The 19,834-nt window shown below is 34.9% G+C and overlaps 1 protein-coding gene across 1 annotated transcript in view; it reads left to right on the forward strand.

Annotated features, from left to right (window-relative positions):
* The window catches only part of WDR72 (WD repeat domain 72), a 220,854-nt gene that overhangs the window by 35,052 nt on the left and 165,968 nt on the right, over window positions 1–19,834 (forward strand). The window contains exons 4-12 of the mRNA XM_055319623.1: window positions 4,945–5,023; window positions 6,339–6,513; window positions 7,164–7,240; window positions 8,525–8,644; window positions 9,353–9,498; window positions 9,880–9,976; window positions 14,554–14,695; window positions 16,746–16,979; window positions 19,495–19,715. Of these exons, the coding sequence (XP_055175598.1) occupies window positions 4,945–5,023; window positions 6,339–6,513; window positions 7,164–7,240; window positions 8,525–8,644; window positions 9,353–9,498; window positions 9,880–9,976; window positions 14,554–14,695; window positions 16,746–16,979; window positions 19,495–19,715 (1,291 nt within the window). The remainder of the gene's footprint in view (window positions 1–4,944; window positions 5,024–6,338; window positions 6,514–7,163; window positions 7,241–8,524; window positions 8,645–9,352; window positions 9,499–9,879; window positions 9,977–14,553; window positions 14,696–16,745; window positions 16,980–19,494; window positions 19,716–19,834) is intronic.

Raw genomic sequence — 19,834 nt, forward strand, 5'->3', positions numbered from 1 at the left:
ACGTACTTATTCTCATAGCTTACAGCAAAGCCATCATTGTTAAACTTAGAGAGATTGAACTTTGGATGAGGCTAGAGTGAAATGCCGTGGTACATTCTTTTCTTAACAATTGCTAGTAGCTTTCATATGCTATATCTATCACAAACGCTTGCTACACAAGCTGAGATATTTATTGCCAGTCTGGAGAATTTGAGAGATGGTACTTTTTTTTTCTGAGACTACTTGGAGAGTTGAGAAAAATTAATTGTTAAATGAGAAATAGCTCTGGAAAGTAACCGAGTTCCAGCTTGAGGTTTTTGCCCACAGTGGTCTAGCTCCTAAAAAGAAACTAAGGTTAATGGACATTTTCTTGGTGATAGATTAATTCAGCTGTATAACCCTGCAAATATGATTATTAAGGAGCCAAGGGTCTGTTTTGGTGTTCCTTATTCAAGATGATTTGAATTTTCTAGGTTTCTGTTCCTTCAAGATGCAAAACTTGGCCTGCATCTGTAAGATACTTTTTAGGCAGTATCTACATTTCAGCTACTGCATACTTAGCAAATCCTAATCTACTGGAAGTTATTAAACTTACTAGGTTTGGTCCATTATGCCCCAAACAATAATTTTTAGCTTTGAGAAGACTCGGGAATTGACTATAGACTTAGCATTTCTGTTTCCAAAATGACCAGAGGGGACCCAAAGTTGCTTTGACTCAGTTTTTCATTTTTTTCCCAAAGTATTAGTTCATCAGCAGGCATAAGTCATAAGGTTTATGAATCCTAGTAAATTCCAGGATGAATGAAAGGGAATAAATACCTGGGGACCTGATATTGAAGCAATAGAATACCACAGAAAAAGAAGATCCTGAAAGTGGTTAGTGGGAAAAAGCAGGTTATTTATAACAGAATGTAATTAAGCTGACTTCTCACCAGTAATATGAAAACTAGACAGCAGTGAAATATCTTCAAAAAGTTGAGAGAAAATATCTGTCAACTTAGAACTGCATGTCTAACAAAAATATCTTCCTAAAAATGAGGTCGAAATAATGACATTCACCACCAACAGATCCTCTATAAGCAAAAGAATTCTAAATGATAAAATACTAAGAATGTTCACTACCAACAGATCCTCTATAAGCAAAAGAATTCTAAATGATATTGTTTAGTAAGAAGAGCAATGCTTTCAGAAGGAAGAACTGAGATAGAAGAAGGAATATTGAACAAAACCAGCAAATTTTTAAAAAATATAAATAAATACAGCCTATAAGACAACAATATTTATATATTTCCCAAGCCCCACCCCCATACATATACACACAATCCTAGTCAACAATTGCATAGGATAGGGTAGTGACCAGAATCTACATGTTCTGGTGTTCTGGGATGGGTAAAGCTATTGGTTAATTTTAGAATTTTAGACCATAAGCTACATGTACACATTGATATTTCCAGGGTAGCTGCTAAAAGAACAGATAGAATAAATAAAAATAATAGAAATGGAATACGGAGCTTTCAACTTGGAAAAGAAAAATAATGTTATTTAATCCAAAGGAGACAAAAATAAACAAGGCAAATAGAAAGCATAAAGTAAGGTCGTTGAGATAAATCTAACTAAAACTATAATCTCAATTATGTAAAAGGACTGAGACATCTAGTTAAATCACAAAGATTGTTACACAATTTATTTTTTTGTTATACAATTTAAAAGACAAAAACAGCATAAGGATGTAGAAAGGTTAAAAGTAAATGGACAGAAGAAAATTTATCAGATGAATACTGACCAAAATAATGTTGATATAACTGTATAATATTTTATATTAATAAATACACATAGTTAATCAAACCATAAGGCAAAAAAAAGCCTTGGCATTGATAAAGAGGGTTATTACTTATTAATAAAACTTTCAATCACCAGCAAGAGATGAGACTAGAAAGTTAGGCAGACACCCAGATTTAGAGTTTTCTCTAACAGTGCTTCTCCAACCTGAGCTTATGTCAGGACCACCTACAGAGCTTGTTTAAATAAAGATTTCTGGGCTCTACCCCCAGAGGACCTACTCAGTAGATCCAGGCTGAGGTTCAAGAACTTGCATTTTTAACACATTCCTGGACAATGCTGGAGCTGTTTGTTCAGAGAATATATCTGACATAGCAAGTATCTTACACTGGGAGCAGTGAGAGAAAGTGTGATGTCAAGAATGACTTGGGAAATTCATTGGTGATGATACCAGTCACTTAAGATAGGAAACTAAGAAGGATGGATGTTGTGCTCCATTGTGAATATGAGGAGTGTGAAGTATCACAACTCAGATAAAGAAATATCTAATAGCTAGTTGCACATGAAAGTCTAGAACTGAGTGAACAGGTCTCGGGTTCCAAGGTCATATAAATGGTACCTGAAGTGACGGGAATACATAATTCATGCAGAGGGAGTGAAATGTGAGAATGTAAGAAAGCCTAAGACAAAAGTCTAAGGAAAATCAGCATTTAAAGCAGAAGAATGGAGCCTGACAAGACCAATGAAATCCCAAAAGTATAATGGAAGAAAAGAGAAAAGAGAGTTTGAAAAATTGAAGGGACTTGGAATTCAAGGTGGCAAACCATGCTTATCTCCTCTCCCTCTAGATGATGTGTTAAAATGGAAATCATAACAGTTTTATAAGCAAACAAATATAATACTAGGAATAGGGCCATGAGAAAATAATGTATTTCTGAAAGTAGAAAAGTGGACAGATGGTGACTGATCTATTTATCCACTGGATGAATTTTTTTATTGAGTTGCTGGGGGGAGTTCAGGATTGAATAAGAAAAAAAGGCTTTTCTCAAGGAATTTAGTGGGAATGTAACAATTTAATTCTACATATTTTCTTCTACTATTCATTAAAATAAACAGAAATTTAAAATTCTTGGAAATTGTTAAACTTTTTTTTATAATTAATGGTGATTTAATGTCTGTAGAAATGTTGGGAACAGCATTTGAAAAGGAAAAGAAGAATATAAATTTTAATAGTATATTTCCCTATGTTCCCTTTAAGTAGGTAACTTTTACAGTTCCAGCTAAAATGTCAATGCCATTTTTGATACACAACACATTTGCTTTCTTTTCTTAAAAAGAATTAATAGGCAAAGAGTCAATTTTTGCTTTGTGGTACTTCTGTATTTCTTTTTTTTTTTTTTTAACTTTAAGATAGAAAATAAGATGATAAGAGAACAAACAGGGAAAGCATTAGAATCCAAGAGAGTTTAGAAACAGTATCACCAAGAGAGCTTTAACTGATGCTCAGGCTGCAACCTTGGAAAATGTGATTTAATTAGTATGGCTTGATGTCTGGGTTGGGTCCCAGACATCAGTATTTTAAAAAAGTTCCCTGATAATTCCCATGTATAGCCAGTTTAGAAACACTGGTTTAGCCATAGACTTATCCAGAAACAGACTAACTAGGAGCTTTGCAAAACCAATATGCCGGGACCCCAACACAGAGCCACAGAATTAGAATCTCTATGGACAATTTTTGAAATATGCACAGGTGATGCACAGAGTTGAGAACCATGCTAATAAACTCCCAATTCCTTTGAGGCTGAAATTTCATATTAATAGCAACTGAAGGTTCTATTTTTTTTTACCTTTGATACTTTTTTTTACTTTGATATATATCATTTCAATTTTTACCTCTTTCCCAGTCTTATTTTTCATACACACACACACACACACACACACACACACACACACACCACACCACTTTCACCTTGTTTTATTGAGTTGCATGAGTTTTCATATTTCCTCAGATACTTTTTGGAATAAGGTAGGATATAAACAGAAAAAAGATTCATGAATATTTTATTTCTATATCTAGAACATGTTTTCTCAATCTCAGTACTAATGAGATTTTGGAGCGCTGCAGAATTCTTTGTTTGAGGGACCATCCTGTGCACTGTAGGATATTTAGCAGCATTCCTGGTGTTTCCCCACTAGATGCCAGTAGTGTGTTCCTAGTTGTGACAACCAAAAATACCTCTTATCATTGTCAAATGTCCTTTGGGGGGCAAAATCGCCCCAGGTTGAAAACTACTGACTTAAAGATTGATTTCCAGTGTTTGGTCAGAAAAACAAAAAACTCAGACAAACACAAATGCATCTAGCATTTACTATTATTAATTCATATCTTTTGCTTCTTAATATCAGTTTCTCCCTTAAAGCCAATAAAGCTTTCATTTATTCTTTCATGTAAAGTTTTGCTTATGTGTTAAAAGTGTCAAAACTGAAGGATATTACCAAACACTTCTGAATCAGCCATTCTGGTTTTTGTGAAGTGAAATCATATAGATTTAAGTTGCCACCTGCTGGATGATGCATTTTATGACCATATTTCATAATATTATGTACATCCTTGTGACATATAGGAAAGCAAGTCAGAGTTTCCTAAACAATGACAATTTTCTAAACGTCTGATTTCAGCATTTCAAGATAAGTGAAGGAATAAACCTTATCAACGATAATCCAAATGTAGCCTCTTGGTGGCACTGTTTATTTTCATAAAAATGATACCTCAGCTCCAGAAGATGCAGCCCTTGATACATTATGCTTTTCAGAATATGTAGTTTAAGTTCAGTGAAATAAACCACTTTCAAGAGGATGCCGTTTCCATGGAAAGATTGTAGTACTGTCACTCTAACAGACTATGATAGCTGTATCCACACAATTTGTTTTAGGTCAGGTTGGCGATAACGTAAGGTTTGTAGGCTGGCAGCAGGGTGTAATTACCCAAACAAAAAGACACAGATACAGTATGTCATCGCTGCTAATGACCACAACATTTTCTTGCTCAGTAATCTGTAACAAAAAGCCACATAAACGATCAGGTCACATTTAAGTGCAGTACTAAAGAAAAACTTGGTGACACAAAAATTATTTCAGCCAATTGAGTAGAAATGACAGAGAATAATCCAAAATTATCTCTGCTAGGGAGATGTGTGTTTGGAATGTCACCAACGGACAGTGCGTGGAGAAGGCCACACTTGCTTACAGGCACACTGCAATCTGTGTAAGTACATTCACTTACATTTAAACATTTCTGAATTCTGTAACTCCTTTAGAGTGTTTCCTAAGCACACATTTAAAGAAATGTCTTTGGAGGATATTCTTTTCTTTGGTTTTTATTTTGTCCCTGGAGCAGAAAGTGTTAGTTACTATCTGTTATTTTGGCATTTTTCTTTCCCAAAAGTTACTATTCAAACTTTTTTTTTTGATTGTTTATTTCTGCATCTTTTAAAACATAGATAAATATGAATGGCAATTTTTCATTTTTTCTTGGTTATGCTCACTGCACACACACAGACACATATGGAAAGATTCAGTTTTAATAACATACTATTTTATAAAGCAAAAAAAGGGGTTTTTTGTCTTCAATTTTAACCTTTTTTGAGTGGAGAGATTATTTTTTTTTAAATTTTCTAATTTTTAAATTTTTTTCAAAGATTTTATTTATTTATTTATTTATGAGAGACACAGGCAGAGGAAGAAGCAGGCTCCATGCAGGGAGCCTGAAATGGACTTGATCCTGGGACTCCAGGATCACGTCCTGGGCCAAAGGTAGGCGCTAAACCACAGAGCCTCCCAGGCATCTCCAGGTGAATAGATTCTTAATTTCTGAATTTCTTATTTATGAGAAGATAACCAAAGGTATAGCCATACCTTAATAAACATTTCCCAATATTTAAAACAGATTTTGACTTTTGGTACATGGACTCCAAGCATGCAGGCAAGGCAGTTGGATTATACCAATGGTACTCACAGTGTTTTTTATATTTTACTTTTTGTTTTCAGCATTGATGACTTGCACTGCAATATTCGCAAACTCATTTCTGGGACCAAAACATGCACAAGTGAGAGAATTTGTCAAGGATGCTATATATTACTCAATCTTTAATAAAGCTGTTCTCAAAACTTCTTTGGCACAAGTATTCTGCACACATTCTTCAAATTTTATTTCTTCTCAATGTGCAGTAATGTTGCTAGGAAAAAAGGAACCTGATTTGTTATTGTTGTTTAATTCTACATAGCATTCTAGAAATAAAACAATTGTGAGCTTTCCATGATTTAGAATAAGATTCTTTCTAGCTAAAAGATCCCCCTTCCTCCAGAAATATGGGAATTACAAATGAGACTAAATTCCTAAATCAGTGCTTCGGAAGTATGGAATAATTGAACTAAAAGAAATTTTACTTGCTATTCAGTAGCAACTAAATACCTTAACTGAATAGATGCTAAAACTAAAATCCAGAGGGGTCTTCACCATAACCCAAATTATGTTATTGCTGGTGATAATTAACTTTTTGCTTTGAATTCCATGTTCATAGTATTACCACTGCTCATTCCGGATGACAGGGGAAGGCTGGCTTTTGTGTTGTGGAGAATATCAAGATGTTCTTATCATTGATGCCAAAAGTTTGGCTGTTATTCACACTTTTTTATCATCTCAGTCCCCTGATTGGATCAACTGCATGTGCATTGTTCACTCCATGAGAATTCAAGGTAATAGTTGGGTATTGTATAACACTAAGAGAGTGCATATAAAAATAGTACTTTTGAACTATTTGTTAAACAGGCAAGAGTTCAGAATACATCTTTATGTTTACCTGTTGGTGGGGATGGTTCTCTAAGCCAGATCAAAAAACTGAGAACACCCATGCCAGTAGTGCAAATCATTAGAAAGTCAGCAAGAGGTCAAGATGAAATGAAAAGAGGAGACTATTTCCACGACCCAGCTCATTGGTACATTTCAGGAGTGACAAGCAGGCATTTGTTGTGGATTGGCAAGACTTTTGGAACTTTTACTTTGCTGTATCTTCTGGATATAGTAGTGAAGAGAATTCAGATTCTGTAATAAGAGAAAGCTGGCTCCTTACTTGTTTCCGAATTGGGAGATTTAATATTGACAACATAATGATTTTCAATGTGGTTCTGCTCTTAGTGGTGCCCTTGTATTAAATGGAGTTCACTTTGAAATTTTAAATTTAAAACATGATCTAAAATGTTTATGTTTTATGAGGAAAAAAAAAAACTGAGGCTGAATATTTTCCACCTGTGTAACCCTGTATAATCCTTAAATGACTGTACTATGATCTTTACAGCAATAGTTCTAACAGGAGTCAACTTATATGTGACCTTTATTGCTTTTACAGAAGATTCTCTCTTGGTGGTATCGGTAGCTGGCGAACTCAAAGTATGGGATCTCTCTTCATCTATCAACAGCATTCAGGTTGGCTTATGAAACTCTTTTATTCTCTAATGTCAAGCATTATTTATTGAATTTTTTTAAATTATAAGGATGTTATCCACTCATTGTTAAGAGTTCAAATAATGTTGAGGCTCAGTTGGTTAAGCATCGGCCTTCAGCTCAGGTCATGATCTCAGGGTCCTTAGATTGAGCCCTCTGTAAGGGCTCTGCACTCAGCGGGGAGTCTGCTTCTCTCTCTCCCTCTCCCTTTGTGCCTCCCCCCCCTCCGCTTATGCTCTCACTCTCTCTCTCAAATAAATAAATAAAATCTGAAAAAAAATAGTTCAAATAATGTAAAAGTGTATAAATCATACCTCCATGTACTTCCCCCATCATTCCACCAAGGGGTGGGTTTGGGTAGATTACATCTTTCAACCTGTTCACAGGACATTTACAAATGTTTTTAGATTACATCTTTCAACCTGTTCACAGGACATTTACAAATGTTTTTATCTATACACACACACATACACACATGCACATACATTACTTACATCTTTAAAGAAAGAAAGAAATCTGGCATAGAAGAATATCTTTCTGACCCCTACAGCAGGGAGAAAGACCTCTTTCTTCTGAGTGTGGCAGAGAATTGTGGCAGGGAGAGGACTGTGAACAGCTGGGGGTCACATGTGCTGGGAGTCCAATTTATTTACCTGCTCCCTGCGTCATGCCACAAGTTGAGGAAGTGGATGAGAGAACAGTCATAGTATGCTGATGATATAATTGTTTCAACTGCCCCATGCTCTGAGCTCTCCTTTGGAATTTCTTAGTTGGGGAAGCCTAGGAATTGTGTTGACATGATGAGGCCAAGAAACAAACACCAGCATTATCAGAAACTTATTGCAAATATAGTATTCTAGGTGTACTATGTTGGCTACTTTTGTTTTTTTCAAAGCATTGTATTCATTTTTCTATTTTAGCAAGTAAAGTACTGAAGGGTTTTCTTTTAAATACTTCAGTTTTTTTATTTTATCTTTCTGCCATGTCTGAAAATTAGACACTTATTCATATCTTTACATTCTCAGCATCCAACACATCCAAACATTCCCATAGAATGTTTGTTGAATGATTATATGAGGAATCCTGTTCATGGTTTCCTTTACAAAGTAACTTCTTAGTTCAGTAAACTCCAAAGGAAATTGGGGTATTTTACGTGATCCACCAAGTGGTGTGATCTGCTTCAGTGTACAATGGACCAAGTCTTCTCATACAGTCATGCATAAATTACCTAGTACTAGTATTAAAATGTACTCATTCCTTTTGAAGGAAAAGCAAGATGTCTATGAAAAGGAATCCAAATTTCTCGACTCCGTGAACTGCCGGACAATACGATTTTGCACATACACAGAGCGACTTTTATTGGTGGTATTTTCTAAATGTTGGAAGGTATTATAAAACAAAATAAAGACTAGCAATATACAAATGTAATTTTTTCTTGCTCAATGCAATAATTATGGAATGTGATTTAAATATGATATAAATTCTGTAATATTATCAGAACATGGAATGATTTGTCTTTTATGACCCACTTTTATCAATTTTCCTCTCCCTGCACTCAGCTGTTTTGTTTCTCAGGAGATTATGTATCTAAAATATATCCTAATTTTATTAAACCAAACTATTATGATAATGAGCATTTATCTTTAGATTATTTTTAAAATTTGATGCCTACTCTTTAGAATTGAAAACTAATACTTTTATCTACATACATTGATTTATTTTTAGACTTTTTTTCACTACATTTTAGACTTTTTCACTACATTAATTTTTAAGGAAATTCCTTTCTTGTGAATATACTTACTGGTATCTCTAATAAGAAAGAAAAACTAAGTTATTATATCATTTGATGATACCATTCTTGAATGGTACAGAGCTTATTCACTGATACTTACCTTAATATAAATGTGAAAAAATAAGTACCAGTAAAATGTCATCTTGGTACCAAGTACAGTGGGTCTTGTTATTAATATTTAATATATTGTTGCATTAACACTGCCATCTAAATGGTCTTGATAAGCATAATTTATCTTTCATCTCATTGGCAGATTAGATTAGAAGCTTTTGTTAATGTGGGCCATTAATTTTGTATTTTAGATTTATGATTATTGTGACTTTTCCCTTCTCCGGACTGAAGTTAGTAGAAGTGGGCAGTTTTTTGCTGGTGGAGAGGTGCTTGCTGCTCACAGAATCATCATCTGGACCGAAGATGGTCACAGTTACATCTATCAGCTGCTGAACAGGTGGGCTCAGATGAGAGCGGCATACAAAACATTCAGGTAGAAAATGAACTTGGGAGGTTTATTATGGAAAAATCCCTGCATGCTGCCCATGATCAAAAACCAGAACAAAACAACTTTGGCACTAGAAGATTTACTCTGGGCTTGGTAGGCTTCAGCCTTTGTATAAAACAGCAGGGGATGAAGGAATGAGATTAACCATGTATAACTTGTACAGCTGGTGCTGGGTTTTCAAAAAGTCACTTGTAATTATTAACTCAACAATTTCTAACTAGAGTTTAGAAACTTGAATGGTACCATCCGGCTTTTGAAAGTGGGAGGAGGAAAAAAAACGAATAAAGAATACCAAAGTTCTAACTCTGCTTTTTATTTTTCGCCATGCAGTGGGCTTTCAAAAAGCATATACCCTGCTGATGGAAGAGTGCTTAAAGAGACCATTTATCCTCATTTACTGTGCTCTACTTCTGTGCAGGAAAATAAGGTAATGCAAGGACAGAGTGACTGCCTCAAAACTGTTTCACTCCACGTCTTAGATAAGTGTTGCTTTGTCTGTAACAGAGTCAGACTTGAAAAGATTGAAGAATCACATCAAGTTATCAACAAGAAAATCAAATCTAATTGTTAATGGGTACTGAAGAGAAAAGAAAACTTTGCCTTTGAAAAATATATTTTCTTAAAGGCTGATTAACAATATATATTGATTATAGAAAAATTATCAAAGTTAAAAAAGGAGGAACTTAAATTCTTAATTTTGCCACCATAAATATTCACAAGGGGTATTTTTATGTATCTACTTATTTTAATCAGGAAATTTTCAAATATTTAAAAAGTTTCAAGAATAGTACAATTATCACTCATCTACCCTCTACCTAAATTCACCAGTAGTCAATATTTGCCATGTTTATCCTCTCTCTCTCTTCACACACACACACATTTTTTTCACTGACCCTTTGGATAAATAGTTCAATACAAAGTCATTATCATTTTGATGTGTCTACTCTGATTTTTAAACTTTATCAAATAGTTTATATCCGCTTTTTAAAACTCAGTATTATCATTTTTGCTTCTATTTAGCTATTCTAAAAAATTTCCTTGCTGAGACAAATATAATTGTGATTCCTGGCAGAGTTGATATAATTCTTGACTGAATTATATCTTTGATATTCTATGAAGCCTGAACATGAAAAACTATTTTATTTTAGTAGTGCTAACCAAAGTGGGGTTTTTGTTGTTGTTGTTGTTGCTACTAACCTATGGACTTGGTTATCATTTTAATGGAGAAGCTTTGGAATACTGATGTGTCAACCAAGGTAGCATGCTATTTTTACAGAATGATGGTTTGCTTAATTAGGTAGCAGAGCTGTTGAAGATTCTATAGTTCTGTGATTGTCCCTTTCACCTATCTGCAAGGTTTTATTGCAAAAACTTGATTAAGAAGCTTCCAGCCAAAAATTAGAACTCTAAGTGCCACCAGGGCCTATGTAAACTTTAAAATTGTGGCATCAGACACTATTTCTAAAATAATTTGTGGGTGGCAATCAAGTCTTGTTTTGCTGTTGGTCATAAAAGCAGTGTTGTGGCTTACTCAGAAAATCATTTTTAGTTATTTTTTAAAGGACCTGCTTGCCCATTCTTTCTTTAAGCTCCAGAACACATTTCTTATAAAAGCAGTTTTCCCTAAAAGCTAAAATATAAGTAGTGTCCTTTAAGAGCTTCCAGTCGACCAAAAATATCAATGCTATATAAAACTATGTGGAAAAAGCACATCATTACAAATTAACTTAAAAAATACTAATCTTGGGACTCCTGGGTGGCTCAGTGGTTGAGCATCTGCTTTCAGCTCAGGGCATGATCCTGGGATTTCCAGATCGAGTTCTGCATTGGGCTCCTCGCAGTGAGTTCCTCTGCCTATGTCTCTGCATCTTTCTCTGTGTCTCTCCTGAATAAATAAATAAAATCTTTTTAAAAAAATACTAATCTTAGGGAAAACCATCTTATTTTGATCCTCAAAATGTAAAGACATAGATTTATGCATAATCTATCCACAATTCTTGTTTAGACAACCACAGTTACTTCTTTCTCTTAAAAGTGGGAAGTATTTGGAAGCCAGTGAAATATGACTAGAATAATCAGAATCTTAAAGAAGCTGGTCTGCTCATCCTTATGCCCTTGCTTGTTTTTTGTCTAGCTACAAAATTTAAGTCTGACATGATTCTCCTTATTCAAAACATTACCAGTATTCACCAAATATAAGACTTCTTAGAGTCTGCTGCAGTTAGAAGGTAACATTTTGGTGGGGTGGAGAGATGAGTTTCATAGGTACAATGAGTTTAAAAAGGGGGTTCTATAAATATGTAGTATTAACTAGACTCTTCTTTTGGAATGACACTATGGAATTAAATCTCAATTTTTGACAGTAACATATTCCCAGAGATACCATTTGTGATGCTAGGAACATATCTGCAGATGGAATTGTAGTAGCAAGATGAGCCTCCCCCTTCCTTTCAGTAGCTTATGAGTCTCCCTAGCTTCAAATCACAATTAGTGATCACTGAGGACTGGTCAAGAGTCCTGGTTGTTGAGATGAGGTACTAGGGTATCAGGGTCTTAACTATGGAGTAACCCTGCAGTGCCGAGGTGGGAGTAGCGGAGATAGAAATAACCTGAGGATTGTAGACAAGGAATTTGGGTGCGTGAACTAAGGGTAATAACAGTGATGATGATGGTATGTAACTTTTTTTCTGAGTCAAACATACACATCCCTTCATTTATATTGGCCTCACTTTGAATTGAAATTGATGTTCAGAGATTAATTCCTAGGATTTGAACCTAGGCATTTTGGCCAGCGTCTGGCAATGGGACTTTGGAGCAAGTTTCCCAGTTGTCCTGAAAAGCAGATAATAAGAATGGTTAACATTCACAGAGTACATACTAAATGCAAGGCATCATTCTAAGCACCTCACCTTTATCAACTCATTAATCCTGACAGCAATCCCATATAGTAGGTGCTTTTATTGGCCTTCTTTCACAGTTAGGGAAAATGAGACACAGAGAGGTTAAGTAAATTGTCCAAATCAAGTAATTGGCTCTTTTAATAGAGTTACTATGTGCTAAACCAGGATTTGAATCCGGCAGTTAATCCAAGAGAATTCACTCTTAAAGACTATTTTATTACCTCTTGGAGATATTACTTCTTGGAGGATGGGTGCTTCTCATGATGTGTGTTGAGTACTGTGATGTAAAATCAGAATTCATATGGTAAGGAGCTCTGAGGAGGTTTTCAGGTGAAGAGCAGAACTGGAGAGGGAACCACTGGGAAGGATGAGGGTAGAGGTGACAAGGAGTGGGTGTGAGCAAGTGAGGAATGGTGGTGGGAAGTTGAGGGCAGGGGGATTGACAGCAGCACAGGGAGTGGGAGCTGCAGGGACAGTGTCCAAAGCTGGGAGGGCAGAGGCACGCTGTCTGCCACCAGCTTGAATAACTGCCCAGACTCTCTGGAGCTTTGTTCCCATATCAAAATCAGGGGAATTGGACTAGTCCATGCTAAATTTCCTCAAGGTCAAGAGAGTTTGAGATGCCAGTTTACCCAAATTTTATCAAAGCTATTTGTAAAATCTACAAAAGTGAGGGCTTGAGAAGTGTAAGACTCCCAAGTCTCTTTTGAATCTTAAAAACAAATAAACAAAAAGATTTATTCAGAGAACTGACTTCATAGAAAGTTTTCTCTTCTGCAACACTCTCATTTTGGGAGCTGATAGAGGATTACACATCTTGCTTGCATAGTCTTGGATTCCTTTCTTTTTCTCTTCCTGTCTTAGTTTTCTTATCTCCACAATAAAAATAATAACAATGCTTACTTCGTAGTTTTGCTGTAAGGATTAAATATAGCAGTGTTTTGGCCTTTAATATTTCTACAGATATATTATAGAATTTTTCCAATAATACATTAAAGTCCTGACCTTTCAAGCTTATATTCTGAGTAGGAACTATCACTTTCTTAGATTTCTTTAATTATGGCCCCAGCGGTTGGCTTTCTTTCCAGGGTGCCTCTTATTTGCACATCAAAAAAAGTGTCTGTTTTTGTTTTTATAATCACTTAATCATTTTGATCCCTGGTGCAGAATTTCAGTATGCAAGTCTGCCCAAAGAACATCTACACTGCAATGAGGTACTAGAGAGATTCTAGACTCATTCATTAGTAAAAGCATATCTTTCAGAACTCTGGTGCCCTATATTCATACTCTGCCTCAGCAAGATATATGATATATATTAATATAAACTATAACTATATATTTATCTATATTAATATAATATATATTTGTTTGTTTCTTTGTTTACTTATTTGTTTGTATGTTACGGACTCAGTTTTATTTGTGACCCCTTGGAATAGTTAAAATCAAATACAAAAAAAACACACACACACACACAAAATAATAAAATAAAATAAAATAAAATAAATAAAATAAAATAAAATAAAATACATTAAATCTGAAAAATAGTCAACGGAAAGTAGAAAGAATATTAATAACTCAAAATTATCAAATGAATATTAGTTGTTGCTATTTTAATTGACAATTGGAACTCAAGGGGCCTCTTTAGTGGGCAGTAGAGCATAGTCATGAAGACATGGACTCCTGAGTCAGAATTATTGGACTCCAAAGCACATTGCTGTCTATATCACTTTGGTTAAATCATCCTCGCTCTCAGTTTATTCATCTATAAACTGGAGACAATGAGAGTACCAACTTCACAGAATTATTGTGAGGATTATTTAGCTGAATGGATAGAAAGCCCCTAACAGTATGAGTTATACATACATGTTAAATATTCTTATTAACTCTCTGAAGTATAGCTGATATCTTTGCTTCTATTTTATGAAACCTTTTGTCTTGAGTAAGAGATTATTTCACTTAAGTTACTTAGAATTTTTGAAAGAGCAGGAAACAAATGGAAATAGTTTCATCTATGAAGTCTTGTTCCTCTATTTTAAAGCAGTGGTTGTCATTTAATACTTAGATATTTTTCCTACATAAAAGCTAACTTTTTGTTTTGGACCAGAGCCTTTCCTTTGTTATGGGCTACATGAATGAACGGAAAGAGCCTTTTTATAAGGTACTTTTCTCTGGAGAAGTTTCAGGAAGAATTACTTTGTGGCATATCCCTGATGTTCCTGTATCCAAGTTTGATGGTTCTCCTAGAGGTAAGACAATTTCTAATCTATTTTTAATCACATGTCTTCTGAAAGCCGAGTTTATAATTAGTCAGTGTTTTTCTCATTTGAGTCACGTGAGGCTACAGATAAGACAAATTTTCTTGTTTACCACTATGCATTATATGCCAACATGCAGGCAGATAGATACTAAACATGTTTTGTTTATGTTTTTATTTTTGTTTTGGGAGAGAGAGAATGGGAAGGAGCTGGGGGAGAAAGAGAGAGAGAATGCCAAACAGGTTCCACACCCAATGCTGAGCCTGATGTAGCATTTGATCTTATGACTCTGAGACAATGACCTGAGCCGAAATCAAGAGTCGGACACTTAACTGACTAAGCAAATCAAGAGTTGGATGCCTAACCAACTGAGCCACTCAGGCTCCCCAAACATGATGTTTATAGATCCTGTACAATAATACAACCAATATAATTCAAATTAACATCAATGTAACAGGAATGGTGTTTTATTGAAATGAAACAAATGCTTGCCATATAAATGTAGGATAGGCTGATACACCAGACTCATGTTTTTTAATTTGTTGCACCTGTATCCTGTAACTTTTCAATAAATTTCTTTATTGGTATTATTACAGCTGCTTGGAACCACAGGCACAGATACAAACTTGGCCGCTAAAACATTTAGCATTTGCTTATTTTAGTTTTTTTAGAATATTAAACTGAAATCATTAAAGTAAACATTATTGTGGAGAACCTTCAAACTTCTGAGATCATGTATTCCAAATTGAGGAAGACTGTCTTTCTCTTTTTTCCCCTTTTTCTCAAGTCATTAAGTCATTTCTGTGAATCATTGACTGGGACATAGCAATACTTGAATTTCTAAGTGCAAGTTTCCACTATTTAATAAATTCACTTGTATAACTTTCAATGTCTTTGTCCCAAATGTTTTCAAAATGGTTCATAATAGTCCTATGTTAATAAGACATGGGTCAAAAAATAGATTTAGAACATGTTACAGTGTATGGGAAAGTTTCTTTCAAGTTCAATTTTAAGTTAAAATATTTACCGTGTCCCTGTTGGAGCCACATAATGGTGACCCTAGGATTTCTCAAGTATGTTCCACTGCCAGCAGAATTAAGTAAACATCTAACTAACCTTCATTATAATTAGAACCATAGACATCTACAACAGTGCTTGATGCTTGTCTAAGGTTTGGGCTCTAGGTTTGCATAGTCACTGTGGTATGTGTACTGCAAGAAGACCAGGGATCTCTTTCTGGGAGAGGTAGGTTGGCTTTGACTTGCCCTCTTTGCTCTTGAATCCAAGCTTCTCACCCTTTCCTGAGCCTACTTGAGGCCCAGTTCAAAAAGTTGGGTGGCAAGCTATGTAAAATGATAACCAATGTTCTTGATATTCATAGATAATTGCCCTGGGGCCTAGTATGATTTTGAGATATTCATACCCTTGATATTTAAAGGATACATTTCTTCCATTTTTTTTCACATAACTAAAAGACGTCCAATTTTCCTTCTTTGCTTTTCCTTCTTTGCTTTAACAAAAAAAAATTAAATTTTATTTATTTATTCATGAGAGACACAGAGAGAGAGGCAGAGACACAGGCAGAAGGAGAAATAGGTTTCCTGGGGGGAGCCCAATGTGGGACTCAATCCCAGGAGTCCGCGATCATGCCCTGAGCCAAAGGCAGATGCTCAACCACTGAGCCACCCGGGCATCCCCCAATTTTCCTTCTTAACATTGCTGAGACAAATAGAGAACTCATGGGATTGGGCCACCACCTTACATCTCTAAAAGAGTTTCTCAGTTCTTTTCAGTTGACCTAAGTCTAAAATGAATGCACTAGTATATGCTTATTCTTCTGAGGCTCCTTGAAGGCAATACCAATGAAATAGCATTTGGAATAAAGACAATAGATGGCAGGAGAACTTTTCTGCTGATAGCTACTGTCAGGATGGCAAAAGAGCCTCTAGGTACCCCAATGGACTGTGCCTTGATAACGGTTTCCTTATCTATGATGAATTTATAAACCAAATTTTCTCTTTTGGGTGTGTTTTCCTTTTAGAAATACCAATAACTGCCACCTGGACCCTTCAAGATAATTTTGATAAGCATCATACCATGTCACAAAGTATTATTGACCATGTCTCTGGAGCTGGAACAGTGGGAGTCACTTCATCAGAGTATGTTCCAAGTCTTGACAAACTAATATGTGGCTGTGAAGATGGGACAATTTTCATTACACAGGCTTTGAATGCTGCCAAAGCAGAACTTCTAGAAGGCGGTTCTTTATTAAAAGGTCATTGAATTTTATTTAACCCTATTTATTTAATTTACTTAAGCTTCAACTTTAATAAGCTGTACTAAGAAGATTTCTGAAGCTTAAAAAATTTGCTGACATTTGCTAATTAATGTGTACATATTTTAATATTAAAGTAAAACATGGCATCTGTTTTTTTTAAGTCAAGTGGAAGGCTATACAATGAGAAAGATATTCCTCTTCCTTGATCTTTCAGCTCCCTTCAACAAAGGCAACTGCTAATAAGCTTCTTTATACCTTTCTCAAAATTTCCTATGCATATGCAAGTACATACCAACATAACAATATGCATTCTTCTAATAATATACAAATAGAGGCATAGTCTATACACCTTTCTGAAATATCCTGAAGCATATATTAATAAAATACCTTGGAGCACATTCTTTATGAGTTTGATTTAAATGGCTAATGATAATCAAATTTTAATTTTTAAAAATCGCCTGTTAATGGGTGTTTCAGTTTTTCTAGACTTTGGCTAATAAAGGCAATGCTGAATTAGCTATCTTTGCACATATAGTATTGATTCTTAGGAGTAGTAGAATTGCTGGATTGACACTTATGAGTATTTTTAATTTTGAAAATATGTCTAAAAATGTTCTCCAGAGAACATATATCTGTGTACATGTGTGTCCACTAACAGCCTATGAAAATGCCTTATTCCTGCATTTGAGCCAACTTTGTGTGCTATTAAACTTCCTAGTATTTGCCAATCAAGAGAAAATGGTATCTTTCTGTTTTAATTTTTTTGTTGTTGTTATTAATGAAAGGTAAATATGTTCTTATACATTTTTGTGCATTGCAGTGGTGAATAACTATTAAATAAATCTGTTGGGCTATAAGTTGTCTTATGTAAATGAAGAAATATACAGGAAGCAATTGAGACTTGGGGATATGTAAATACATCTAATATTTTAGATGTATTTTAAATCCTACTAGACTACAAAGTCCTTAAGAGTAAAAGCCAAATCTCACTCTTCAAAAAAAAAAAAAAATACTATATGCTTACTTGTTTGCTTGTTGTTGTTTTTTGTTTTTATTTTTTTTAGATTTTATTTATTTTATTTGAGAGAGAGAGAGCACAGAGGGAGAGGGAGAAGCACAATCCCTGCTGAGCAGGGAGCTGGACTCAGGGCTGGACCCCAGGACCATGAGATCACCACCTGAGCCACAGGCAGACGCTTAAGCAACTAAGCCACCCAGATGCCCCCAAATCTCACTTTTTAAGACACATCTTGTAACTGTTCTTAGCTTACTTTGGCTACTTACTAAATGTTACTATCTTATGTCCAGTGATTACCTAAAATAGAAGAGTGAATAGCAATGAACAGAGGAGGTAATATACTGCTACACAGCTTAACGGCTACTCTTGAAAGTTCATGAAAAAGCTTAAGACCTTAGCACATTTTATATAGGCCAATTTTTTCTTATCCAGAAAACAAGCAGAAACCTATGTTTGACTTGAACATTTGAATTCATATTCATCTTGGTTTGCTAAGGTATATAAAGTGAGGATGTGCCTCATGGAATAGAAATAACTAATGATTCTTTAGTAGAAGTAATAATGATTCTTTGGCACCCTTTTTCAATTTGAGTAAAGAAGGTTTGAGGTCTGTGGTCATTTCCATTTTTTTTTAAAGTTTTAGCTAATGATGAAGTAAAGAAGCAGTGTGGAAATTGGGCAATCAGTAGCCCTGTGTTTTAGTACAGCTATGATATGAAATACCCACATTTCTACTAAGAGCCAGTGCTAGGAAATGAAGGACATTATCAAATTTACCCCACACAACAGTCTTGTATGAAGTAGTGCTCTTATTATCCCAAGTTTTTCATATACGATACCTGTGACTTACAGGGGAAAAACGTATTGTCATGTTGACCCATCTAGTAAGTGACGTACCTAGAAACCAAAGCTGGATTCATGTAATAGCAAAGTTATGCTCAAAGCTATGCTTTTTTCACACTTGGATTCAGGTCACTTAACTTCTCTGAGCCTCAGGTACTTTATCTATAAAACAAAGAAGTCAAACTAAGTAATCTCTAATATTTTTTAAGGCAAAACTGTTCTGTGAGACTTTTCTTTTATAATAGAGTTGGTTATGGTTACTGAAAGGACAGCAGTGAAGTTCTGAGATTAACTTTTGTAGAAGCAAAATGTATGAATTGTTTATTCTTTTAGAATAGCCTTTGCTGTTTGGCAACACTAGAATAGATGCCAGTTAACTTGCTAACTAAACTAAAATTGGTGCTAGCTAACTTGCTGACATCCTTAAAGAATTAGTAGACTTCAAACAACCAGCTGTAGTGCTTCATCAAAAATATGACCTAGCTTATAAAGAGGTACTTGCCTTTTGAAATGGTCCAAGGATTGTTCATTTTTTTTAACCAACAGTCTAGCTTTAATTATATGTATTTTCTTTTATAAAAGAAAATGTTACCATTATTTCTTGAGCAAAAAAAAATTTTTTTTCATTATTTGGTGTTGATTGTTTTCCAGGTTCCCTTCCTCACAAAGTTCTCAAAGGCCATCACCATAGTGTTACTTCATTACTTTACCCACATGGTCTCTCTTCGAAATTAGACCAAAGTTGGCTTGTGTCTGGGGACCAGGACTCATGTGTCATCTTATGGAATATCTTTACTGAAGAAATTTTGCATAAATTCTTTTTGGAAGCTGGTCCAGTAACAAGTCTTTTGATGTCACCAGAGAACTTCAGAGTAAGTTAAGATAGAGTAAAACATAACATAACTTTAAAAGTAACATAACATTACAGAATGTTTTTAAAAAACATAAGGAAAATTAACCTGTATTCCCATAGAAATTATCCCACTGGATA

The sequence above is a fragment of the Nyctereutes procyonoides genome, unplaced genomic scaffold, assembly GCF_905146905.1.
Source record: "Nyctereutes procyonoides isolate TBG_1078 unplaced genomic scaffold, NYPRO_anot_genome, whole genome shotgun sequence".
Classification (NCBI taxonomy): Eukaryota; Metazoa; Chordata; class Mammalia; order Carnivora; family Canidae; genus Nyctereutes; species Nyctereutes procyonoides.